This window comes from Ctenopharyngodon idella, chromosome 22 (genome assembly GCF_019924925.1).
Source record: "Ctenopharyngodon idella isolate HZGC_01 chromosome 22, HZGC01, whole genome shotgun sequence".
NCBI lineage: Eukaryota > Metazoa > Chordata > Actinopteri > Cypriniformes > Xenocyprididae > Ctenopharyngodon > Ctenopharyngodon idella.
The window spans coordinates 21,732,826-21,760,466 of record NC_067241.1 but is presented as its reverse complement, the minus strand read 5'-3'; the positions used below and the strand labels follow the sequence as shown (position 1 = coordinate 21,760,466).

Genomic DNA, 27,641 nt, shown 5'->3' with positions numbered 1-27,641 from the left:
GAAAAATACATATGCACCCACAGATGTAGTGTATTAAATGCTTGAATAAATATTAAAATGTTCTGAAAAATAATTTCCAATGTTCTAATCAGTATTAAACAGGATGGATCAAAGTGCCTTGAAAAGAAGCAGTTGGACTCAATTTTTAAGGTAGGAGTGTTTTTGTTTTGTGTGTGTGTGTGTGTGTGTGTGTGTGTGTGTGTTTTCTGGGTGGGACATTTAAATTTTTTATTTTTATTTTTATGTATTATTTATTATTATTATTATTATTATTATTATTTGTATATGTGTTTGTGGTGATTTCATAACGACACACAATGCATGCACATACAAACATTTATTTCTACTTGATATAGACCTCCCATCCATTCCAATTGTTCATAAATTAAGCTAATAATGATTACTCCATCCTGTTCTTTAGGCCACTGTGGAAGCTGATTTCCACCACAGTATGAAAACAGTATGTGAAACAAGTAGTACATCCAAATTCTTGGTATTCATAAAAAAGTAGGCAAAAAAAGTATCCGGATGACATACTGGTTCTGTCGAGATTCTAAAATACATATCTGATGAACACTGTTGCATGAGGCCACAGGATAGGAGTCAAAATTGCAAATGTGCCTTCGTCAACTTAAGGCACTCTTTCGGAGTATCCCGTGTGGACAGGTTTGTTAAATAGCCTAAATGGTAGCACTGTACTCTTTCGGTAGACTACTAAAATATAAAGTAAAATACACAAATAATAAGTTACTTCTGTTTCTAAATAAATATAGCAATATTTGATGTCATCAAATTACAAGTGAAAAAAAATCTTTTTTAATACTTGGTCAGTGACTTGTGTGCACTGATGATTTTGTTGAGCCTATCTGTTACTGAATGGAGATTCTTTTTTTCTCTTTTTTTTTTTTTTTTTTTTTTTTTTTTTTAAATATGCACTGTGATTACACACTGATTTCAGGTGCTTAAGACCAAAATCATCTCTTTGATGAAGAAAGAGCTGAAGAGGTTCAAGAGATTACTGAGCCCAGATTACCCAGCATCTTCTGAGAATGAGCAGGAGGATGATGGTGAAGGTCAGGACAGAGTCAAAGAGGGGATTCTGAAAATCACACTGCACTTGTTGAGGGAGATGAATCAGACAGACCTCGCAAACACACTGCAAACCAGTAAGAGCTTAATCTCATGTCTATTTCATCACATTCAATTTTGAAAATGCATACTATATTTAATGGTCACTAAAGAAAACAAAATCAACATTTGGATAAAGGCATGACAATGAAATACATATTTTTGTGTTATACCAGTAATATAACATAAGCATTTGAAATGTAATATTAGTTTCATGAAAATAGTTAGATATAATTGAGATAGAGGATTTGCATTGAGGATTTTCTCTGTTTATCAATGACTTTATCTTGAGTTTTGTATTTGTATTTAAAAAGAACATACATTTTGCCATTTGCTCTTTCAGAATGTGCCCCTGTATGTCAACAAAAACTTAAATCCAGACTTAAAGAAAAATTTCAGAGAATTAATGAAGGAATCTCCTATCAAATGAGCTCAACACTTCTTAATGAGATCTACACAGAGCTCTACATCACAGAAGGATGGATTGGAGAAGTCAATAATGAGCATGAGGTGAGACAGATTGAAAAAACATCCAGGAGACCAGAGATACAGGAAACCCCAATAAAATGCAATGACATCTTTAAAGCCTTACCTGGACAAAACAAACCCATCAGAACTGTGCTGACTAAAGGAGTTGCTGGAATTGGAAAAACAGTCTCTGTACAGAAGTTCATTCTGGACTGGTCGGAAGGAAACAATAATCAGGATGTTCACTTCATATTTCCACTTCCTTTCAGAGAGCTCAATCTGATGAAGGAGAAAAACATCAGTCTCATGGAGCTTCTTAATCTTTTTTTCAAAGATACGAAAGAACTGAGACCAAGAGACTATGAGGATTCCAAGATTTTGTTCATATTTGATGGAATGGATGAATGTCGACTTCCTTTAGATTTCACAAAAAATCAGAACTTGTTTGATGCAACAGAATCAGCCTCAGTGGATGTGCTTCTGTCCAATCTCATCAAGGGGAATCTGCTTCCTTCTGCTCTCATCTGGATCACCTCTAGACCAGCAGCAACCAGTCAGATCCCTCCTGAGTGTGTCGACCAGGTCACAGAGGTCCGAGGGTTCAATGACTCTCAGAAGGCAGAGTATTTCAAGAAGAAAATACATGATCATAGTCTGGCAAACAGAATCATCTCACACGTGAAATCATCAAGAAGTCTGTACATCATGTGTCACATCCCAGTATTCTGCTGGATTTCAGCCACTGTTCTGAAGAGAATGCTGGGTGAAGCAGAGAGTACAGAGATTCCCAAGACTCTCACTCAAATGTTCACTCACTTTCTGATCTTTCAGACCAAACTGAAGACTGAAAAGTATGATGGTAACTGTGACGTCGATCTTCAGCTGACACAGAATAATATTCTGTCACTAGGAAAGCTAGCTTTTGAGCAACTAGAAAAAGGGAACCTGATCTTCTATGAGGAGGATTTGAGAGAGTGTGGCATTGATGTCAAAGAAGCGTCGGTGTACTCCGGAATTTGCACTCAGATCTTCAGAGAGGAATTTGAATTGTACCTGGGGAAGGTTTACAGCTTTGTGCACTTGAGCATTCAGGAGTTTCTTGCAGCCCTATTCAAGCTCATTTCCTTTATTGGAAACAAGGAACACAACTCAAAAATAACTGAGTTTCTTAAGAGTGAAGTGAACCGGGCCATACAGAGTGAGAGTGGACACCTGGATCTTTTCCTCCGATTCCTTCTGGGTCTCTCGTCGGTGTCCAGTCAGGCTCTTCTACGAGGCCTGATGGCACAGACAGAAAGCATCTCCTCCAGCCAAGAGGAAATAGTTGAGCACATCAAGATGAAGATCAGGGAGAATTCCTCTCCAGAGAAATCCATAAATCTGTTCCACTGTCTGAATGAACTGAATGATCATTCACTAGTACAGGAAGTCCAGACATACCTGAGCAGAACAGGTGCAAGCCGACTGTCTGGAGTCCAACTCTCTCCTTCTCAGTGGTCAGCTCTGGTGTTTGTGTTGCTAAACTCAGACAAGGAGCTGGATGAGTTTAATCTAAGCGAATATGATCAATCAGAGGAATGTCTTTTGAGGCTGCTGCCAGTAATGAAAACATCTAGAAAAGCAGAGTCAGTATATTACTTTTTTGTGTAATTAAGTACAATAGACAAACACTGTACAGTACAGAATAAATTACAATAATCTAAATGTGGAAATATAAAGAATATGCACTACAGGTATATAAACAATTTATACATATGTAATTAACACAATAACACACTAAACAGATAAAAGTGTGTATTGTATAACTCAAAGATAGTATTTATCTCCACATCACACACCACATCTCCACATCATATGATCAGAAAACTTGTATACTTCTGTAGAATGTGGCGGTGGATGATTTGCTTTAAGTACATAGTTTATTTGAAAAAATCTATACAGTTTTGTGCTGCTTACATATTTAATTTGAATTCATGGTTATTTCTTTCCTAGTCTGAGTGACTGTGGTCTCACAGAAAAAAGTTGTTTGGCACTGGCCTCAGCTCTCAGCTCGAACTCTGCAAGTCTGAAAGAGCTGAACCTGAGTAACAACAACCTAGAAGATTCAGGACAGAAGCACCTCTCTGTTGGACTGAAGAATCCTCAATGTAAACTGGAGACATTAAAGTAAGAGCAGTCACAATAAATTTTACTGGCCTCAGTTAACATGAATTTAACACTTCTGTATTTATTGCCTAATATAGATAAAATAGATAAAATATAAAGGTGTTAAATAATAATTTGTAAGAATTGTTGGACAATATTTATAAAATGTAAACACCCAAACAAAAACAGAAGCAGTGATGCCGTTTATGAAGCTTTTAAGTGCAAAAAGACATTGCATCTGTTAATGTGAAACTTGAACTACTGTACAGGTAATAACTTCCTTGGGAACAGCACAGAAACTGTATTACTCATTAGTCAAGCAAAGGGACCTAGATGTCAAAACAGAAGTTCAATCCCAAAACTAAACTTAAGTCCTCTTCCTTCCTAGGTTATATAAAAACTCCACATTACTTTCAGGCTACGCCTTGGGGTAGTTTATTAGAACGTTTTTTTTTTTATTATTATTTTCTGAAAGAAAAATAACAATCTTTGCACTAGTAAAACTATTAGAGTTAGCTGTCAGGTTAAAAAAAATAAAACTCAATTGCAAGGATAACTCAGGCAATGAAAATAAAAAAATAACCTGAAGGGTACAGTGAGAACAACAGCTGAATCCGGGCAGAGCCAGGTAGACTGTAGAACTAGTCTAACCAGAGATTAGAAGGGCTCAGTTACACATGTGCCTGTTTAGCAAACCAAAACTAACACAAGGCAGGACACGCATGGTAAGAACAAAAGTACAAAGACAATCAGGTGAATTCAAAAAGGAGAAAAAAAAAAAAAAAAAACTGATGAGATAAGACTGTGGATACAGGGAGCTCCAATCCTGCCAGCCGTGCTTGTTACACAGCTGGAGTACTCAAGACATGGATTGCACAGGGCCTCACCCACAGCAAGACAGGCACCACAGACTGTTATTGGAACATATTATTCCATCCATATTGAACTTAGAAGCCCACCCAAGTCCCAACGGTAAAAGATAGCTTATGTACCCGTTAAGCTCTGTTTAAAATAAGTGAGCTGCATTTAAGGCCCCAATATACTTCAAGCCAAATCAATCTGGTGTGACATTATTTTAAATAAATTCAGGCCAAAGCGAAGTTCGTTTGGAGTTTGTTTCTGGAGTTCAAAACATCTTGCTAAAGCAACCTCTTCAGGAAAAGCGCTCTGGCTGGTAAACACCTTCAAACTACCATTGGTCTGTTCCAATTACATGTAGTTAACTGCACATTCTAGAGCCTAGTTTTATGGCATGGCCCCTCTCTGGCTGCAACTGTGGAGAAAGGTTTGCTACATTTTGGTTGGATCTTGGTGGACTAGCAAAAACAAATGTACAGTGCCTTCAAATGAGGATGCTAGGACAATTGACAGGCACCTCTTACAGGGCAAGAAGAGCCCTAGTACCAAACCTGGGAAGTACACAACTTCTCAATGGTCCACAGGCAACTTCATTCTTCTTGAGAAAAATTCCTAAGGTTTAGGCCTGGACCACTATATTAAATAAAAAAAAAAAAAAAAAAAAAAAAAAATATATATATATATATCATTAGGACACTTTGGATGCAGCAGCGGTGGCTGAAACAAAGAAAGGCCACAAGAATCTATCCAAAAACATTCATAACTATGTTTGGAAACATAAATTTTCAATGACAGCTGTTTGTGGTGCAACATCTTACATAAATTCAGCTATTAACAAACAAAAGAATGCATGCATGACAGTTCAATCTTTTTTCATCATGTTTGCATAATGTGTTCAAAGCATTGCCAAAGGTATTCTGGTAGTGGTTTGGGAAGAGAGTAATGCATTGGTAAAACGTTAAAGACACTGCTTTAGATTATGCTACTGACTTCTACATGGAAAATAAGGAAAATTTGTGTGCCCGCTCTGATGCCAGCAGCCAATCACAGCACTGGAATGGAGAAGTGCTTCTCTTGCGAGAAGCAAGAGACAGCAACAGATTTCATGCTTTGAGTCTACAGCTTGTGAGGCAGCAACAGATACAATCAACAACAGATGCAACCATGTTTGACCCAGTCTTTGAGGAAAGAGACTTTAACATAAACTACATTCAAAGTCTCCATCCAGCAAGACAATAACAGATACAGCACGTCTTGAGCCTCCATGTTTCAGGCTCCTTTCCCCACTGTGTACTTTTACTCAGCACAGCCAAAGAAGACATCACCAACACCAGATTGCTCACTCGACCACATGAAATGTAAACATTAATTAACCCAGGGGTTCTCAAACCTAGAGGACCCCAGCACTGCGCATTTTGTGTATTTTCTTTATCTGACACACCCAATTCAAGTCTTGCGGTCTCTACTAATGAGCTTATTAGTTGAATCAGGTGTGTTAAATGAGGGAGACATACAAAATGTCCATTGTTGGGGTCCTCTAGGACAGGTTTGAGAACCCCTGACTTAACAAAATCTCTTTTTTAAGATAACGTAACTCTGCGACAGCAACACCCAACTTAATCACTTTTTTATGCATGCAAATTTTATGCATCTTGTGCACTTTATTTTTTTATCATTCATGGTCTTCATTTAATAGTTGTGTTGATTACTCCTTTTTTTAATCTTTTTATTAATAATTTTTTTTTCATTACACGTCTTCCTTCTGTTGATAATACAGTAAGAGGCTCTACAAGTTATCCATTATCTCACAATTCCTTCAGATTGGTCAGCTGACACACTCAAATTACATAATCATTATTTGTTCAACAATCTCTGGTTGTACTTTACTTTTAAGGTAAATCTCTTAGCTGCTGCCCTATAATTAAAGAAAAAGGAGTCATTTGACACTCTCACACACTCTTGCCCAACAGCACACATTTTGAATGTCTCTCTAATATGACACAGCCATTCTCCACTAACGAGCCGATTATTTAAATCAGGTGTGTTTGATTAGAGAGACATAAAATGTGCAGAGTTGAGGATACTCCAGGAACAAGGTTGGCAACCACTACCTTAGATGATGTGTGACCAAAACACACACACACACACACAAAAAATGTATTTATATATATATATATATATATATGTGTGTTTTTTTTTTTGTTTTTTGTTTTTTTTTTCTCAACAGGCTTTTTGAAAACATGCTAGTTACAAATAGCTAAGAACTGTTACTATTTTTCTCTGCAGGCTGTCTGGGTGCCTAATTAGAGAGGAAGGTTGTTCTGCTCTGGCTTCAGCTCTGAGATTAAACCCCTCACACCTGAGAGAACTGGATCTAAATTGGAACAAACCAGGAGACACAGGAGTGAAGCTTCTTTCTGTTGTACTGAAGGATCCACAATGTAAACTGGAGAAACTGCAGTAAGTTTTTTTTTTTTTTTTTTTTTTTTTTTGTCATGTTATCAAATAACAGAAACAAAGATTACACAATTCTGTTAACACAAATGCATAAATGAAAAGTTATAAAGTAACATTTTTGTGTAGCAAGTATTAAGCAACTGATGTTTTTGGGGATTCACAGACAAAGATGTTTGTGGGTTGTTAGAAAAAGCTAATATCACTGCATTTCAGCACCCAAAATGCAAGTTTCTTGGGGAACACAAAAACATTGAAATGTAATTTTTCCTCCCATTTCCTTTTTTTCATCACCACATCTCTTTAGGGGATCTATAATATCCTGTTCTGTGTTCACAGATTTGAAATGGTCTCTCTCTCTCTCTCTCATGGAGTGGGTCTGTGTGAGTGGATGTGTTTGAGAGCATTTCTAATTGTTACTTGTTGTTTCTTCTACTTTCTCTTTATTTCTGAAACATACTGAGAGTGTGTACATATTTCTCTTTTATTTATTTTTATGTATTTATTTTTTTTCCCCCTTTATTTGTTTGTTTAGGGGAGTTTAGGTTAATTTAAGTAGGATTTGCATTTTTTCTGTGCAGCCATTTTGACATCCGCATAGCGTCTCCCAGGGGGTAAACTATGCCTCTTTCCCTCCGGAATGGGTTTAGGTGTGTACTAGAGGCAGCCATCTCTACTGGTGTTCATTTTAGTCAGTGATCAGGTTGGTCATGACAATATAAATTCAGCTTTGAGAAACAAGTGTTTTTGTTTGTTTGTTTGTTTGTTTTGAAGACAGAACTACTTGTCAACCAAATAGTTGAAAGTGGGCTTTGGGTGAATTCTGCTGTTTGCACTGGCTACAAAAGTCACAATTCCAAATGTTCCTCCATTTACAGTAAAATAAAGTGACCATTAAAGGTGCAATGTGTAGTTTTTCGTCAGCTAGAGGTCGCCTATTCAAAACAAAGGCGTAGCTTGATGATGGCAAGTTTGAGCGAGGAATCTTGGAATCGGGATAGGACTAGTGGCAGAAATCATGTTCATGGATGAGAATATTAACATTACTATAGTATGAAGCAGAGCAGGACCGAGTGTTGATTTTAGACATATTGATTTTAGAATATCATATTAAATGCTGGATGGGCTGTGTTAAAAAATGGCTTGCAATTAATTTTAAAACGTATTGTATGATGGAGAAAATTCTGTATTACTGTTACTAAAAATAAAGCTGCATCCAATTATGCTATGTTAGCAACTTGACAAAATAGTGTTTTTCTCTGAGGCATGGTACTCGCAAAAATCAAGAAAATTAGATTTAAAGGGTTAGTTCACCCAAAAATGAAAATTCTGTCATTTATTACTCACCCTCATGCCGTTCCACACCCGTAAGACCTTCGTTAATCTTCGGAACACAAATTGAGATATTTTTGTTGAAATCCGATGGCTCCGTGAGGCCTACATAGAGAGCAATGACATTTCCTCTCTCAAGATCCATAAAGGTACTAAAAACATATTTAAATCAGTTCATTTGAGTACAGTGGTTCAATATTAATTTTATAAAGCGATGAGAATATTTTTGGTGCGCCAAAAAAACCCAAAATAACGACTTATATAGTGATGGCCGATTTCAAAACACTGCTTCAGGAAGCTTCGGAGCATAATGAATCAGCGTGTCGAATCAGCGGCTCGGAGCGCCAAAGTCACGTGATTTCAGCAGTTTGGCGGTTTGACACACGATCCGAATCATGATTCGATACGCTGATTCATTATGCTCCATGTTGATGCCTTCTTGCCTGTTCCGTTGGATCTTTATACATTAAACTACGTTGTTGGATTGTACTCGTCTTTTTCGTCTGCCTTCATTGCAACCAAGCCTGACAATTATGAAGCACATGTTCATTTATAATGCAAATTTTTAAGATTTCTGCATGAGTTCTGGGCAGGTCTAACATTTTTGGGTAGTTTGGTCATGTCACGAATGTGGCTCCCTCGGCCCTTCCTCCGGACCGCCGGAGGGAGCCATCACCGGAATACTGATCAGTTCTCTTTCGGACTACGTTTCCCATGGGCCCTCATTCCTGGGACTGATTGCACACACACCTGCACCGCATCACACTCACACTATTTAAGACACACACACACACACACATCGTGAAGTCTTGATTTGCCTTGGTGATCATTTCTGAGCGTTTTTCTGTGGACTGTTTACCTGTTATCGATTGGACTGTTTATTCCCTGTGACCCTTTGCTGCCTGCCCTGATCTTTGCCTGTTTCCTGGACTGTGATTGTTTTGCTGCCTGCCCTGATCCTTGCCTGTACCCTGATTCTGTTTGTCTGCCGCCTGCCTCGACCATTGCCTGTCCCTGTTTATGCCTCTGCCTTTGCCCTGTCTGCTCTGTAAGTCCGTTTAATAAAATAGCTGCAAATGGATCCACATTCTGTCGACCCATCATTACAGGTCATGTGACTAAACACATTTATGATCCCTCTTTTATATTACGAGTTGGAACGAGCGGGTCATAACATAAAATTGGGCGCTCGTCCGGGATTGCTACATGTTCAAGTAAATGCAGAGTTTTGAGTGTGTTCACCTGTGTGAATGAGTAGACTTCAGGAAGTTAGAGTGTCCTCTGCTGGGTTACAATCCTTCCATCGAGGCACTGTTTATAGTTTTAGTTTGTTGTTTTGCCTTTCTTATTTTTGAAGGTCATTCTGGACAGAGGTTTTAAATCTCTGTCGGGGGTACGCTTCTGGCTTTTGGTGTAACGCCAGTTGTCTTCGAGTTCAGTGTTTAAATGCCGCCCCGAGTCCGGTACACCTTTGAAGATCAGGTAGGTTTAGTTAGTTTCATTTATAGTTTCATTTATAGCAACTGGAGTCTCTCATTTTCATTTGGTGACACTTTCGTTGTTTCTCCGTATCTGTGTTGTTTGTGATTTCTACCGAGTATGAAGATAATTTGAGGAATGACTTGTGGTAAATCTTTATTTATCTCATAACTACGGTGGGGTTTTTCACCCGGAGCGTATATGTGTGACGATCCCTGGCGAGGTGGCTGATGGGACTTGTAGTTCTAACGCTCTAGTTATCGGCATCTCACGCTTTAGTTTAGCGGCATCTCAGGTGTGTTTGTATTGTTTTTGTGTTTGCTCTGCTGCCTCTTTTTTTTATTTTTATAAAGATGTCATCGGTAATCGAGGATTTCTTTGCATTTCCTTTGGAAATCTTGCTGGAGAGATGTACGAAGGAAGAGCTGTTGCTGATTGCCGAGCGCTTTTGTGTTGAGGTAAGAAGCTCAAAGAGACGCTGATGAAAGTTGTGAAAGACGCACTTTACGAGTTGGGTGTTTTAGAGGTAAGAGCTCAAGCCATTAATCCTGATGTGTCTTTAACCTCTCCTCTTTATGATACCGATCAAAATGCAAAGTTTAGTGAGATGTCTTTGCAAGAGAAATGGTTATGTGTTGATGCGGAAAAACTTTGTGCCGAGCGTGATGCATGTGCACTGAAAGAGAAAGTTGTTAGAAAAGGATGTTGAGATTAAGAAATTACATTTAATTACAATTAAATTGTTCTTACTCATCAAGGTTATGTTCATTTAAATAAGCTGAGTAGGTCAAAGTTGAGCATCTCTGTTAAAAATAAAAAGATGTTTGCACGACAGAATGCTGTGACAATCCTGCTGACAATACCTCAGTAACACGCACAAAAGGTGAGATGGTTTGCTTTTATTGTAGAAAGCCAGGACATAAAATCAGGACTGTGCTGTTCTCATAAAGAAAGAGAAAACCGTTAAACCAGTTGGTTTAATTTCCACATCAAGTGTGAATTATAGTCCTGACAAGCAGATTGGGCAGGTGAACATCACTGAAATGGATAATGTTAAAAACAGTGTTGACTTTGGGCCATTTCTCACTGACGGGAGTGTTTCTTTGCCTGACTCTGATGAAATGGTTCCTGTTCATATCCTCTGCGATACTGGGGCAGGGCAGTCATTTTTGTTGGAAGGACTTTTGCCTCTGTCTGAACGTACTGCCACTGGATCTCACGTGTTGGTTAGAGGACTTGAAATGGACTACATGGAAGTTCCTCTACACCGCATTCATCTTAATTCCAGACTTGTGTCAGGTGACGTGGTTGTAGGAGTTTGTGCTATGCTTCCTATCCCTTGTTACTTTTATACTTGGCAATGACTTAGCTGGGGGAAATGTTTGGGAGAAGTCAGATGGTGGTGTTCCACCTATAGTAGTTCCTGTTGTGGACGAATTGAATGGATCTTCTGACCGTCCTAATTTATTTTCTGCTTGTGTGATAACTCGAGCGATGGCCAAGAGACAAATGTCAGATGAAACAGAAAATGTTCTTAGTGATACTTTTCTTGCATCTGAAAATTCCTCTCAGCCAGAACCCAGTACTGTGTGCACTGAAGTTGAAGATGTGAACCCTTTGCATGAGTTACAGTCTGATGACGACCACAGGCTAAATAAGCCTGACTCCATGTCTGAAAGTCCATTTATTTGTGATGACCATGTTAACACTTGTTCTTTGTCTTCACTTTATAGTGTGACTCGAGAAGAAGTCACACTAATCACACACAATCTCACTAATCACACACAAATCAAAGCACAGCACGCAGATGAAACTCTTCAAGAATTGTTCTCTTTAGCTGCTGGAGGAGGAAATGAAACTTCACCTTTATCTTATTTTCTTCAAGATGGATTACTTTGTAGACAACAGCCTGTGAGTTCTGACTCTTCCCTTGATCCTAGGATCCAAATTGTAGTTCCTCTTATTTTTTGTCAAGCCGTCCTACAGTTGTCACATCAGGGCCTTGCTGGTCATATGGGGGTAAAGGAAGACGCATGATAGAATTCTGGGGAAATTCTATTGGCCTAGAGTCAAGAGAGATGTGATTTAACTATATACGGTCTTGTCACATCCGTCACATGACCGGAAAATCAGACCAAAAGGTTCCATTGACTCCTTTACAACCTATTGCAGTAGTCACCACTCCTTTTGAACATTTGATTGTCGACTGCGTTGGTCCTTTACCACGATCTAAGGCCGGGCATGCTTATTTACTCACTGTGATGTGCCAGTCTACACGTTATCCTGCAGCTTATCCTCTGAGATCAATTACAACTAAATCAATTTTAAAGGCTTTAACGAGTTTTAAGTCTATTTTTGGCATTCCTAAAACCATTCAGTCTGATCAGGGCTCAAATTTTATGTCCAGACAATTCTCTAAAGCCATGCAACAACTCAAAGTTAAACACAACATCTCAAGTGCTTATCACCCTCAGAGTCAGGGAGGGCTGGAAAGATTCCATCAGACTCTTAAGTCACTTTTGAGATCGTATTGTGTTGAACTTGATTGTGACTGGGAGGATGGACTTCCTTGGATGCTGTTAGCTATTTGTGAGGTTGTGCAAGAGAGCACAGGTTTAGTCCTAATGAGTTAGTGTTTGGACATACTGTCAGGGGCCCTATTGCTGTCTTGGCAGGTGAATGGAAAACACCTGATCCACCTGAGAATGTCTTAGACTACGTGAGTAGTTTTTGTTACCGACTGTTACAGAGCTATTGCTCTACGAAAATTAGGTAAGTCTCAAGGAAAGATGCAGAGGTTGTATGATCATAAGGTTAAGTCCAGGAATTTCCAAGTAGGAGATCAAGTGCTTGCTTTCCTACCTGTTCTGAGTAGTCCATTTCAGGCTAGGTTCACTGGACCTTATACGATAGCAAAGTGTTATCTTAATAACAACTATCTTTTAAACACGCCTGATCATAGAAAGAATGTACAGGTTTGTCATGTTGCGTGTGTCGCGCGTGCAACCATCATGCACAGTTTCATCTATTTCATCTATTTAACCCAGTCTATAAACTAATTGCTGGAAGTTTGTCATTTTGTAAATGCATTAACACCATAGACCTAGACTCCCTGTGTTCTACTGTTCTCCGACATAAACCTATTTTTTCATTGACTTTTCAATAATTTTTTTTTACATAATTGACATTGATTGTTTAATATCCTTACAAATACCATACAAATTCATATATGTCATCTCTGGGGGGAAAAAATGGGATTAAACGGGTTAAAATAACTATTGTGCCAAGCTGAAAGAGAAAGTGCCCTAAGAAAAAAGAAATGGGTCCTAGCGATTGTAAAAAAAAAAAAAAATAAATAAATAATAATAATAATAATAATAATAATATTAATAATAAAAAAACAAAAATTCTGAACCTTACATCTGTCACATCTACCATGTGTCATTGCGACACTTCTGTTGAGGTTTATTTCGATTATATTGATCCCAGTTTTCCTTTCGTTTTTAGGTAATGTGCATATTTGTTCCTATAGTTACTCATTTTCTTTTCCATGGTTTCTGATTACTTCCAAACTGTTTCTAGTTTAGTTCTCACTATCCCTGCATATTTATAGACCTGTATTTCAGTTCATTTTTGTCAGTTGTTGTCTTAGTTTTATTACTGAGCATTTCTGGTTTATTTTTTAAGTCTTTGATTTAGATCCTTGCCTCCTTAACTCCTTGCAAGCCATGACAAAATATACATATATTTTTTTGTTTCTATAAACTGAGACAAGTATTATTTTCAGTGGTAATCAACAACATGCCAGAGATGCTGCTGACAGATTTTAGGATGTATCAAATATATTTTAATTCATATATACCTGGAATTCCATTTCATGTACAAGAAACATCTCAGTTACAAAGGTGACTCTCATTCCCTGAAGGAGGGAATGGAGGTGTACGTCAGACAGACTGCCGAATAGGAATCTCACTGGAGAGGCAAATCTGCTTCAAGTGTAATTAAAACAAGCCAATGCACATTGGCATGCAATCATATGCAGTAGCAGCTGCTCTGCCTCGCAGCCCGGGTATTTAATGAGCAGCAGGTGCGTTGCATCTTCAGGTTTTCGCTGAGGAGCCGATTAGGTGAGGCAGCAGCATCAGCAGGGTACAGCCACTGTGGCAACAGGACATACGTCTCCGTTCCCTCCTTTAGGGAACAAGGGTTACCTTTGTAACGGAGATGTTTCTTGTACATGAAATGGAATTCCAGGTTTATATCGTCGTACGTCGGACAGACCAAAGCGCCTCAGGCATTGCCCCCTTCCAATGCTCTGTGCAAGCCTTCTGCACCCCCTTGCCTAAAGGACGGTGGGACAGGGCTAACACAAAGAGTGTTGACCACTGCTGCTGTTTCACACAACCCATTCAGTCAGACTATTGGATAACACTGGGAAAGCGTGCCCTTTCAATGGGAAAGGAATGCTGCAGAAGCCACATCCTTTCCCAAAGGAGTTATGTGTAGATGTACATATGGACTAACCCCGTAGGGCTGTACTACATATGGAAGTTACTGGGGTGACTCCAACCTGATAAGAGTTGGGTTCTCCTAAAGGGAAAGACACTGGCTTCGTTTAGGAGCAACCGTGGAATCACACATATGGTATCCAGCCTAAACCCGGTTCTCAAGGATGCAACGGAGTATAGGCCTGACGCCAGATGCTCCACCACGTCCGACTGCCAAAGGGTGATCGAAGGACTCAACAGGGTCTGCCTTGTAGGGACTCTCTGGAGCAATAAGCGCATATAAGCACAGAAAGCCGACACTAAGCCGGGGCCTCTCCAAGTCTCTGACTGGTTGAAGTGAGAACACAGGAGGAGACCGGCTCGACACAAAGGCTCCTGAGGCTTTGAGTTCTGTCTATATACAGTCGCAGAGCGCAGACTGGACAGAGAAAAGCCAGGGCTGGGTCTGCCTCCTCCTATGTACATGTTTGTATTTTTGAGAGAATTACATATATGCATGGTTTTTGAAAAAACAAACAAACAAAAATAAGTCACTGAAATAAGGCCTCAAAACACATACTAAACATTTTTTCACAAGACTTTTGGGAACTGTATATTTTAGTCTAGAGTTTTTGCTTCAAAGTGATGTTAAAAATCATTCTGCCTACTCGGCCACACGGTTGAGCACACCGGGGACATGAATGTCCTGAAGCGACCTCAGATGCTTCTGATTCCAAAGGAGGAGATGGCGGGCAAGGTGCGACATGTGACAGGAGCGTAGACCACCTTGACAGTTAATGAACGGTCACAGTGTTGTCCGTACGGACCAGCACGTGCTTGCCCCGTAATGGCCTCTTCAGGCGGCTCAGAGCAAGACATACTGCTAGCAACAGTTGACGTGCCAATGCAGTTGGGGGCCCGTCCACACCCCTGACACTGCATGCCCATTGTACGTGGCAGCCCAGCCAGTGGCAGAGGCATCTGTGAACACCACAGCATGCCAGGACACCTGCTCTAGGGGCACTCCTCCCTGAAGAAACGAGGGGTCCGACCACGGGTTGAAGGCTTGGTGGCATTCCGGAGTGATTGCCACTCGGTACGTGCTGCGTTGCCATGCCCATCTCGGGACTCGGCCGTGAAGCCAGTGCTGAAGCGGTCTCATATGATGCAAACCAAGCAAAGTTACTGCCGCTGTGGCTGCCATATGCCCCAGGAGCCTCTGAAAGAATTCAGTGGGACCGCTGTCCTGCCTTTGAACGTGTTCAAGCAGTTCAACACCAACTGAGCATGTTCCTCTGTGAGCCATGCTGTTTGTTCGACCGAATCCAACTCCATACCAAGAAAAGAGATCCTCTGCACAGGGGAGAGTTTGCTCTTTTCCCAGTTGACCTGAAGGCTCAACTGGCTGAGGTGACTGAGCACCAGGTCCCTGTATTCACATAACTGATCCCAAGACTGAGCTAGAATGAGCCAGTCATCAAGATAGTTGAGGATGCAAATGCCCTGTTCTCTCATGGGAACAAGGGCTCCCTCCATGACTTTTGTGAAGACGCAGGGAGGCAGGGCCAGCCTGAAGGGCAGGACCTTGTACTGATATGCCCAACCTTTGAACGCAAAGTGCAGTAACGGCCTGTGTCAAGGGAGAATCGAGACATGAAAGTACGCGTCCTTCTGTTTGATCACTGCTAAACCAATCTTGGGGATGGATGCACTTGAAAATGCATTTCTGCGTGAGCATTTTGAATGGTAGCTTGTGGAGGCTCCGATTCAAAACTCGCAGGTCCAAGATCGGTCGTAACCCACCCTTTTTCTTGGGTACAGTGAAGTAGGGGCTGTAGAACCCTGACCTCATATCGGCTGGAGGGACCGGCTTTATTGAGTCCTTCGCCAGTAGGACCGCGATCTCCGCATGCAAGACATGGGCATCGACAGCTTTCACTGAAGTGAAGTGGATGCCCTTGAACTTGGGGGGAAGCCGGGCGAATTGAATTGCATAGCCGAGTCTAACGGTCCAAATGAGAGATGATGGAAACTGCTCTTTCTTTGAAAATTTGGGTACCACTGGCAGCTGGGCCAGCAGCAGAAGAGAAACAAAATGAAATGGTCAAAAAAAGGGACACATTACTATTTTTAATGTTTTTGAAAGATGTCTCATGCTCATCAAGCCTGCATTTAAATGATCAAAAATACAGAAACAGTAATACTGTGAAATATTATTACAATTCAAAATAAAGGTTTTCTATTTGAATATAATTTAAAATATCATTTATTTCTGTGATGCAAAGCTTTCATCATTCATTACTGCTTTCATCATTGCGAACAAAAGCTTTATTGATGTGGCACTATACTATTTTCAGTAAACCCTTCATAATCTGCCCAAAACAGGCCAAAGAATTATTGTCTAAACATTCATATTGCTGTGACATTTAGTGTATCTTATTTGTTATATTATTGAGCATATACATGTTAATGTGCAGTTTAATATGTTGCTAACACATTTTATTTCAGTATTTATTACATATTTTAGTCGATTTCACTCATCTCAGTATAGCAATGTTTTTTTGGAAAAGCCATGTTTACTAATGTAAGTTATGTGTAGTAGTTAAACGAAATCAAGCGTCTGGCCGAAACATTCACACAAAAACACAGAACATGCAGGATTCATATTTAAACATGATGACAGACACTAGTCTATATTGCAATTAGAATAAATATATCGGCTGGAGGGACCAGCTCTATTGTGTTCTTCACCAGTAGGAACACAATCTCCGCACGCAAGACATGGGCATCGACAGCTTTTACTGAAGTGAAGTGGATGCCCTTGAACTTGGGGAGAAGCCGGGTGAATTGAATCGCACAGCCGAGACTGATGGTCCAAATGAGACAGCGAGATGGACTGGGGAGCGCTAGCCAGGCTCGCAGAGACCGTACAAGTGCAACCAAGGGGGCCGTAGGCGTACCCGCAGTGGGACAGCGAGTTGGAATGCAGGGACGCGGCTCGGGGGGCTCTCTTTGTGAGGCGGCCCGTTGCGGGATCTTAGTGTGCTGTGCAACACTTACCTGATTCCATGGTTGGACAGAGGGTGCAGGAGAGGCTTTGGTTGCCTTCTCGAACTGCGCGCTGCTGCCCGCTGGTGATAGAAGAGGGGGATGAGAGTGGAGAGGTTTCTCTCCTCTCAATGCTCTCCAAGCCCTCTTCGGACCCAGAAATGATGGAAACTGCTCTTTGAAAATTTGGGTACCGCTAGAAACTGGGCCAGCAGCAGAACAGAAACAAAATGAAACAAAGGATTTACCACCCAGCCCTCCTCCGGGGGTAGTATGCTGCACACCTCTGAGATGGCCCACCACACTCCCTCGGCAGCTCTATTGGCTGCGGAGTGCAGGAGGAGTGAGGGTTCCTAGGGGCTTGGTTCCCCAAAGGAAGTGCGCTCACTGTAATCCTCAGATCACCAGCACCACTATCCGAAGCAACACTCTGAGGAGGATTGGATTGACGCAGCGGCACCGGGACTCTGCCCCTTTGCAGGAACTGGAGTCTCGATCGCAACTCAGAGTTGGTCATCTTCCCACAATGGGTACATGACTCATGTACGAATGCTGCCTCAGTGTGCTTTAAGCCCAGACACATGATACAGTGATCGTGATCATCCCTCTGTGCCATGTAACAACCACATCCAGAAACACACACAAGCTCTACTTGTGTAAGCTCTTTTAGGGACTTGCTCTTTAAAAGTGCTGAAGCACGCATGGGAATGGCCGCAGCGACATAGACAGGGATGTGTGCAGCCTGTCGTGTGCTTTCCTCTCTTAGAAGGCGCTCACTTCTTACCAGCTGTTAAAACAGCTTTTAAGTGCTCAAAAGCGCACCATTACCGGCCTAGAGAACAGCCTTTTTAAAGCTTTTAGAAGTAGAGATGTTCGTCCTGAGAGCTTGACTCGTCTTGAAGAACACTTGCTTGCAGAGAACATACACCGTTCAGCTCCGAAGCGAAAAGCTGAAGATGCAACACACCTGCTGCTCATTAAATACCTGCGCTGCGAGGCAGCTGCATATGATTGCATGCTCATTTTAGTTACACTCTAAGCAGATTGGCCTCTCTAGGGAGATTCCTATTCGTCGGTCTGTCTGACATACGTCAAACGTGACCAACTGAATGGGAACAATTTATACTCAAGGGCACGTAAGTGGTGAGGATAATTGTAAAATAAATGTGTGAAGATTTTATCTTCCTTTCTGCAGACTGTGGGACTGTAATATTGGAGAGGAAGGCTGTACTGCTCTGGCTTCAGCTCTAAGATCAAACCCCTCACATCTGAGAGAACTCAATCTGAGCTATAATAAACCAGGATGTTCAGGAATGAAGCAACTCTCAGCTCTACTAAGGGATCAACGTTGTAAACTGATGAAATTAATGTTAGTGCAGATGGTTTATTATATTTTCTCATCACTTTATATATGTCACTTTATATATGTCACTTTTGTTTGTTTGTTTTTTTTGTTTTGTTTTTGTTGAAAAACTATTTATTAATATTTATTCTTTGTTCTTATTCATTACTTTGGGTTGATAAGGATTGATAAGAATTGTTCAGGAGTGACAGAAGTTTTTTTTTCCAGGCTGTTTGACTGCAACATTGGAGAGGAAGATTGTGCTGCTCTGATTTCAGCTCTAAGATCAAACCCCTCACACCTGATAACATTGAATCTTAATTACAATGAACTAGGGGAGTCGGGAGTAAAGCAGCTCTCTACTCTACTAAAGGATCCACAATGTAAACTAGAGAAACTAAAGTCAGTATTCCTCATTTTTTTCTTATTTTTGCAGAATAAGACAAACATATTTACATATACAAAAACTTGGAGACAAGGATTGCTCTTTCTGTGTATTCTGTGTGTAACTAAAGCACTAAAAGTCATACTTTAATTGTGAATGAGATACAAATCAGAAAAGTGAGAAACTTTTTTTAATATTAAAAACATGTCAAAGTAAAGTGTGCTTCGGGGTGCCCGTGAGATGCTGGGATAGGCTCCAGCAAACATGCAAACCTACATAGAACCAGTGGTTTGGAAAATGTATGAATAGATGTTTGATGCCAATAATGCCAAAATTACATATATTATTAGACAAATGGTTTTTGGCCCAGCAGTAACCATGCAGTTTTGAAAATTTTGTTCTATGAGGAATTTTGAAAGGTTTCGTCATTTTAATAATGGCTACTTCAATGAAAATATTAAGTCATTAGTAAACTAAATGACCAAATTTCATGATAAATCATTGTGTTAGGCTGTATGTGTGAGATGTTTTTTCTATGCTGTAGGCTGTCTAATTGCAGTATTAAAGAGAGAGGCTGTACTGCTCTGGCTTCAGCACTGAGATCAAACCCCTCACAAATGAGAAATCTGGATCTGAGCTGTAATAAACCAGGAGATTCAGGAGTGAAGCAGCTACATGCTTTACTGAAAGATCCACACTGTAAACTGGAGAAACTCAAGTGAGTATAATTATTTATTAATTAATGATGAGTGTATTATAAAATAGATATTCAAATAGAAATAGATCTGCTTGTGTGTTCTCTAAACTAAGAACACTTATCTTAAATTTATGCTCATGAGTTCCATGATGCTTCAGTAGGGGGCATGGTTTTTATGGTCTTCTATAAAAAGATATTATAAAATATCTGATTATATCCAATAACCTTCTACATGCAGTCTCCTTTCCATGTTTTTTTTTTTTTTTTTTTTTTTTAAATAAAAAATAAAATAAAAAAATATATAATACAAATACCAGCCAGCCATTAACATGAAGCCATGGTGAGCAAAGATTATTTATGGCACAGATAAATTTATGGAATTATAAGGAATGATATAATGTGATGACTCAGAAGCAATCTAAAGTGGCATATATGCCACTATTGACAACTACACCATTATATATGTAGCACAGAGGAGTCATCACATTCACAAGAAACATCTGAAGTAGGAACGAGGTCTCATTGCCAGGGTAGCACTGGTCCACCAGATTGATGGCTCATCCACTCAATCTAAGCTGTCAGTTTTGAAGTAATTATAAATTGAGCTGTTAGCAGCAATTGTATGTGGTCAAGAACAACTTATATTGTACAACAGTGTACGATCAAATTCAAAATGTCGTTGAAACAATATGGCTGATCTTAAATTGTTAAACTCCCAATGATCCAAATAATATGAAAAAACTAAAAGAATGACTAATGAACAAATATGGGAAAGTTATGAGAAAAAAAAAATCAATATTTATGATTTATAAGCACCAGCTATTTAAGAGTTGTACAGTGTAGTTTCTTCAAAATGTACTCTAAAATGTAAGTGTAAAGTGTATTTTCTCTCTCTCTCTCTCTCTCTCTCTATTGAGGCTTTGGAAATGCAAAATAGGAGAACAAGGCTGTGCTGCTCTGGCTTCAGCTCTGAGATCAAACCCCTCACACCTGAGAGAACTGAATCTAAACTATAATAAACTAGGTGATTCAGCAGTGAAGCTTCTTTCTGATCTACTGAAGGATCCTCATTGTAAAGTGGAGAAACTACTGTAAGTGTATTTTACTATATTGTGTATTAAAGACACACACACACACACACACACATTTTCACTTTCAATCTGTGCATTGGTTGGTCATGCAAAGCTTTGTGCTTTTGTTTCTTTTGTGACTAATTGCAATATGCAAACCCAACTGGACAGTTTTTTTTTTTTTTTTTTTTAAACAGTTGTGCTGATATTCAGTACAAAAGCATAAATGTGAGCATGACTGCATATACAGTGAATTCATAAAGTATTGAGACCCCTGATATATCAAGAGTTTTTCCTCATACAGCCACAGTCACAGAAATTTATTTTTTTATTTGTTTATTTGTCTCAGTATAGATAGACAATAGCCATCCAATGCATGTATCATAGTGTTTATTGTTACGGTCTGTGGTTGATAAGGATCGCACAACGAAGGAAATCTTTGTATATAACTTTTAATACAGTGAAGAACTTGAACAAGAGAAATTAACAACCAAACATACCTTAAAGTAACATCAATGCAAGACCAGGAACAGACAGAAACTAAGGGCTTATATACAAACGAAACCGTGACTAATTAACAAGACACACCTGAACTGAGGACACTAATCAAATCAGTAACCTAGGATACAAACAGACAGGCAAATTAGGAGAACTCACCTAATTAACAGACAAGAAAGCTGACTAAAAAACTGAAGACAGAAAGGACATGAAAACTGATTTAAAAAAAAAAAAAAAAACTATAAACATGAACAAAGTAAACCAAACATGTAACATCACTCCCCCCTCCCCAAAAAGTGTGTCCTCGAGCCACAAACTGGGGTGGGAGGGTGGGCGCCCTGGAGGCTGACTAGTAGAGTCTTTGGTAGGACAGGAAGCCTCCAGGGCGGTGCCGGCAGCTCAGGGAGCCAGGGTGGAGCCGGCAGTTCAAGGGGCCAGGGCGGAGCCGGCAGTTCAAGGGGGTAGGGTGGAGCCGGCAACTCAGGCGACCAGGGCGGCACCTGTAACTCAGGGGACCAAAGCGGAGCTGGCCATTCAGGGGATCAGGGTGGAGCTGGCTGTTCAGGGGAACAGGGTGGAGCTGGCTGTTCAGGGACGGCCTCCTTGGCTGTGGACGCGTAGACTGCCACTGGACTTAGGATTTTGTAGACAGAAAATTGGCCAATGAATTTGGGATCAAGCTTACTACAAATGTAATGGAGAGAAATGTATTTTGAAGAATGCCACACTTTTTAAACAACAATATATATGAGAGGCTTGGACTGGTGGTAATCGGCCTGAGCCTTGATGTGTGAACACACTTTAACAAGAGTCTGTGAGGCTCTTCTCCAAGTGCGAACACACCTCTGGACAAAGGCGTGGGCAGAGGGGATGGCAACTTCGGGTTCCAGTGCTGGAAATAATGGTGGCTGTTAGCCTATACTCAAATGGAGACAGAACAAAGATGACACTGGTAACGAGTTATGTGCGTACTAATCCCATGAGAGCTGGTGACTCCAGGACAATGGTTTCTGAGAGGCAAGACACCGAAAGACATGCTCCAGATCTTGGTTGGCCCGCTCTGTCTGACTGTTGCTCTGAGGATAAATCCCCAAGGAAAGACTTACAGTCACCCCCAGATAACAACAAAACTGTTTCCAAAATTTGGACCCAAATTGGGATCCCCTGTCAGAGACCACATCCATCAGGAGGCCATGAAAGCGAAAGACGTGGTCAATGACAGCAACCGCTGTCTCTCTGGCAAAAGGTAATTTGGGCAGAGGAATAAAATGAGTCACCTTCGAAAACCAGTCCACTACAGTCAAAACAACCGTGTTGCTCTGGGAGGGCAGTAACGAAATCTAATACGATATGGTACCAGGGTCTTGAAGGTATTGACAGCAGTTGAAATAACCTGGCTTGGGTTTGATTGGAGGTCTTACAACTAGCACAAACAGAGCAGACCAAGACAAACTAGAAAACTTCACAGGCCATGGACTGCCAACAGCATCGCTGTTTAATGAGAAACATGGTATGATTGATCTCTGGATGGAAAGCTACCTTGGAACAATGACCCTACCGGATGACGTCAGACCATAAAAACTCTCAGGCACAAACAAATAATCTTATGGGCAAATGAATGGAGGTGTGACCCCTTGTATGGCCATGCAAACCTTTGATTCAATCTCTGAAGTCAACATTGAAACAACAAGGTTCTTGGGCAGGATGGAAGCAGGAGAGACTGGAAGCTTAGGATGGTCAATAATGTGAGGAGAGGCATCGAGTTTGATGTTTTTGAAGCTCTGATGATAAGAAATGGAAAAATTTAAACAAACGAAAAGTAATTTCCACCGGGCCTGCCTGGAGCTTAAGCATTTGGCAGATCTGATGTATTCGAGATCTTTATGATCTGTCCAGACAATAAAAGGCACCCCTGAGCCTTCTAACCAATGGTGCCATTCCTCCAAGGTGAGTTTGACTGCCATCAACTTTCTGTTACCAATGTCATAATTGTATTCAGCAGAAGACAAACGATAAGAAAAAACAAGCAGGGATGCATCTTCCCATCTATGGAAAAGCACTGGGAGAGGACTGCACAAGCCCCAATCTTTGACCTTCGACCTCCACCATAGACTGACGAGACAGATCAGGGGCAACAAGTATAGTTTGAGGTTGGAAAAGGCAGCTTCAGCTGCACTGGGCCAAATTAACGCAGCTTTAATGTAGATCAAGGCAGTCAGAGGAGCATAACTGGCTGTAATTGCAAATAAAATAACAGTAAAAATTGGCAAAGCCCAGAAACCTCTGCAGGGCCTTGCAAGGTGTTGGTCAATCTCCCACAGCCTGATGAGACTATGTAGCCCAAGAAAGGGACTGACTGTGCATGAAAAGATGCACTTTTCTGCCCATTCTCCAGCATGTCTCTGAAGCACTCATCTGATGTGATAAACATGTTTCTGGAAAAGTAAAAAAAAAAAAAAAAAAAAAAACATTATGTCATCCCGGTAGACATAAATGAACTGGTCGACCATGTCTCTCAGCACATCTTTTACCATTGCTTGGAAGATTGTGGGGGTGTTGGATAACCCGAACGGCATAACCGAGTATTCAAAATGCTCCCTGGGGGTATTGCAGTTTTTTTTTTTTTTTCTTAATTTGCTGATAAGCATCAGTCAATCCTGAAGCCACTAAGCCATGAACTGTGACAATAAGCCTTTGACATTTAGCTGTGAAATGGCATAACTACAACAGTCTAAATTGTGTTTTTGTAGTACAGGGCTTTAGAAAGAGGAGGACCTTTGTCTGTCTAAGCATCTTTGAAGGACTATTACAAATACACAGATATCTGCTGTATAATGGAATTATGAAAGCCGTGTCAATGGAATGATGATTTGTTTTTGATTCTCTCTGCAGGTTGTTTGAATGCAGTATTACAGAAGAAGTTTGTATTGTTCTGGCTTCAGCTCTGATGTCAAACCCCTCACACCTTAGATTCCTCAATTTGGGCAACAATGAACTAGGGCACTCAGGAGTGAAGCAAATCTCTGATCTACTACAGAATCCACTCTGTAAACTGGAGAAACTATGGTGTGTATTATCATATTATTATATTATTTGTACTTCTTCATAAATATTACCATATCAATTATAGCATTGAGAAGCATGTGTCCACTAAAAACCTGCACTGTGATGATGTGAGGACCATTTTACAAATATGCCTTGATTCCTCTGTCCTCATATTATCCGTGCATTATTTCCTTGCATCTTAAGAAGGAGGAGCCAAGACACAAGTAAAGGAAACGTGGATGCACAAATTTAGAAGCACCCACAGTAGTGGCTAATTCATCTGTCTCATGAAGAAACAAAGAACATATTTTTTTACCTACAGATACACAAAAGCACATATGAACATAGAAAGAAACATGAAGTAAATTCAGAAAGATATTGAATGATTATCTAACTGTAAAAGTGGAGGGAACCCTATCATCCTACTTTGTAATAGAGCATAGAAAAGGTACATACAAGTTTCAATATCAATGTTCAAAAGGTGAGAAAATACACACCGTAATAAAACAGCCAAGAATTTAACACTCAAAAGCTCAGGAAATGCGCCGGCAAGTTTTGCTGGATTTTTTTCACATAGCAGCAAAATCAAATTAAAAAATACTCTGCCATTTTTTTGTCATACAGACAAAAGTAATACATCAATTGAAACTACAGAATGTCTTCTTTTATTTGTATACACTCATAGTAAAAACAAAATATACTTTTTGCAAAACAAAGAAAACTAACATGATGCGCAAGCTGCAGTCTCTCTCTGAATGAAGTCCATTCTGATAGTCCTCAGAAAATGAACTGTAACTTAGTGAATACTTACAGTATCACACAAACATGAGACATATATCTAAAGAAACGTTGAAATGTCAGGTTTTAAATCATAAGTAGTAAGTCAAACTGAAAACAAATATTCTCTATAAGAATGTCATTTATATAATCTGTTTGAAAAGAGAGAGATGTCAGTCGTTCGCGAGTCAGCTCATTATCCACCAATGCGGCCATGCCTACGGAACGTGCGGAGCTTTCAAATGTAAATTCTGAGGCGATATATGCAACAGAAATTGAACGCCCGCATCAGTTCGGAAAAAAAGCATCAAGCTTAGTCAGATTCATGTACATTGTTTTGAGACGCAATGGGGAATAATTCTGGAAGAATTTGCCTCAGAGGAAGAGCACTTTCAATTTCATTTCGATCGAGGATCAACTTGATCAAGCCGATGATTGTGAATGGTAAGTTTTTTTTATTCTTAAGTTCTTTATTCTAATCATGATATAGTGTCTGTGAATATTAAGCCACAAAAAGACTGTTTAAATATGAATCCTAAATATGAAAAAGTTTTGTGTGTCTCAGTGTGAATTAATGGGGCAGATCGATGCACGGTTTCGTTTACTACATATAACTTACATCAGTAAATTGCCATATTGGCTATTCTCAAACTATATTGCTATACTGAGATGAGTGAAATCGACTGAAATACGTAATAAATACTGAAATAAAATGTGTTATCAATGTATTAAACTGCACATTAACATTTAGGCTCTATAGTATAACAAATATAATATATAAAATGCAATAAAGGTAATATGATTGTTTAGACGCTTTGCATCACAGAAATACATTATATTTTAGAGTATATTAAAATAGAAAACTATTATTTAAATTGTAATAATATTTCACAGTATTGCTGTTTTTTTGTTTTGTTTTGTTTTTTGTTTTGTTTTTCTGTATTTTTGATCAAAGAAATGCAGGCTTGATGAGCATAAGACTTCTTTCAAAAACATTAAAAATAGTAATATGTGTCCAATCTTTTGACCGGTGCTGTAATTTAAAATATAATAGGCCTATACAAAATTTTCTTCATATGATGTGCAATAATACGTGCATGCATAAGATCACAAAAATCATGTTTTCTGTTAAGAGTGGACATTATATTAACATTAATACAATAGCTGATATGATCCTGTTATCAGCATGCTTACAGAGGGTTTTTTCTTTTATCACACAGATTTGAGAATCACAGTGATCAGATATTGGCAAACATTGGACTGCATCCAAATGATACTGAGATCACTGACTGGATGCAGGAAAGTGTTTCTTTTTTCTTTTTTTCTTTCTGTTTTTTTTTTTTATTATTATTATTATTATTTGGAGAAACACTAAATGGCAGGTATGTGATGTTCACATATATCTTTGAACACGATTTATTTCCAGGTATAACTGTGTACTCAAAATGTGTCATTGACTCTCATTTATATAGTTAACTATATTCTAAATAAACTACAAACTATATATATATATATTTCTTTTGTCATTGCATTCTTTCTTAGTTCACTCAGTCACATTCCTCACTGAATGGCTCATTATGCGACTCATTATTGGCAGGGTCTTAATCTCCTCAGGTGTGAATCACAGAATTATTAATGAAGGTTCATGCCTCTTCGCATATGGGCTTTCTAAACAAAAAGTGTCTTAGAAATTTAAAATCAAAACATTGTTTTATGTGTCCGAATAGGGAGGATGATTTTTACATTATTATAAAGCAAAAAATCTAGACTAAAATATACAGTTCCCAAAAGTCTTGTGAAAAAAATTTTAGTATGTGTTTTGAGGACTTATTTCAGTGACTTTTTATTTATTTATTTTTCAAAAACACACATTTACGCAATTCTCTCAAAAATACAAACATACATACATGTTGCTCACATGTTATTGTAGCCTAGTTTGTGCTAAATACAGCGTAATGAGACTTTTGTCAAAAGCTATGTCAAAAGTACACCAGGACCCCAAATCAGCCTCAGACCCCAGAGGGTTAAAAGAGGCTGGCTGTCAATTTTCTTCACTGTCTTCATATACGGCGTCTTATAGATATTTTTGGTTAGAAATGCCAAACAATCTTGTGCACCTGTGTTGTGTTAGTTGTATTGAAGTTCATACTGTACAGTATTTGTGATATACTGTAGATGATTATAATCTTGTGTAACAATGATACAACAGAGTGAGGTTGTTAAACTTGAGGAATTGTTATTTATCTAAACTCTATGCAGGTTGTCTAACTGCAGTATCACAGAGCAAGATTGTGTTGCCCTTGCTTCAGCTCTGAGATCAAACCCATCACACCTGAGACAACTGAATCTAAGTAAGAATAAACCAGGGGACTCTGGAGTGAAGCTGCTCAATGATCTACGGAAAAATCCACACTGTAAACTACAGTGA

At 39.5% G+C, this 27,641-nt stretch overlaps 1 protein-coding gene across 1 annotated transcript; it reads left to right on the top strand.

Moving 5' to 3' along the window:
- The first annotated feature begins 103 nt into the window (after nt 1–103).
- si:ch73-168d20.1 (NACHT, LRR and PYD domains-containing protein 12) lies at nt 104–27,641 on the top strand. Its single transcript, XM_051880635.1, has 10 exons — nt 104–1,166; nt 1,472–3,221; nt 3,589–3,762; nt 6,886–7,059; nt 18,595–18,768; nt 18,970–19,143; nt 19,671–19,844; nt 20,741–20,914; nt 24,284–24,457; nt 27,473–27,641. Exons 1-10 carry the CDS (start codon nt 986–988, stop codon nt 27,639–27,641), a joined length of 3,318 nt encoding a protein of 1,105 aa, XP_051736595.1. The 5' UTR covers nt 104–985.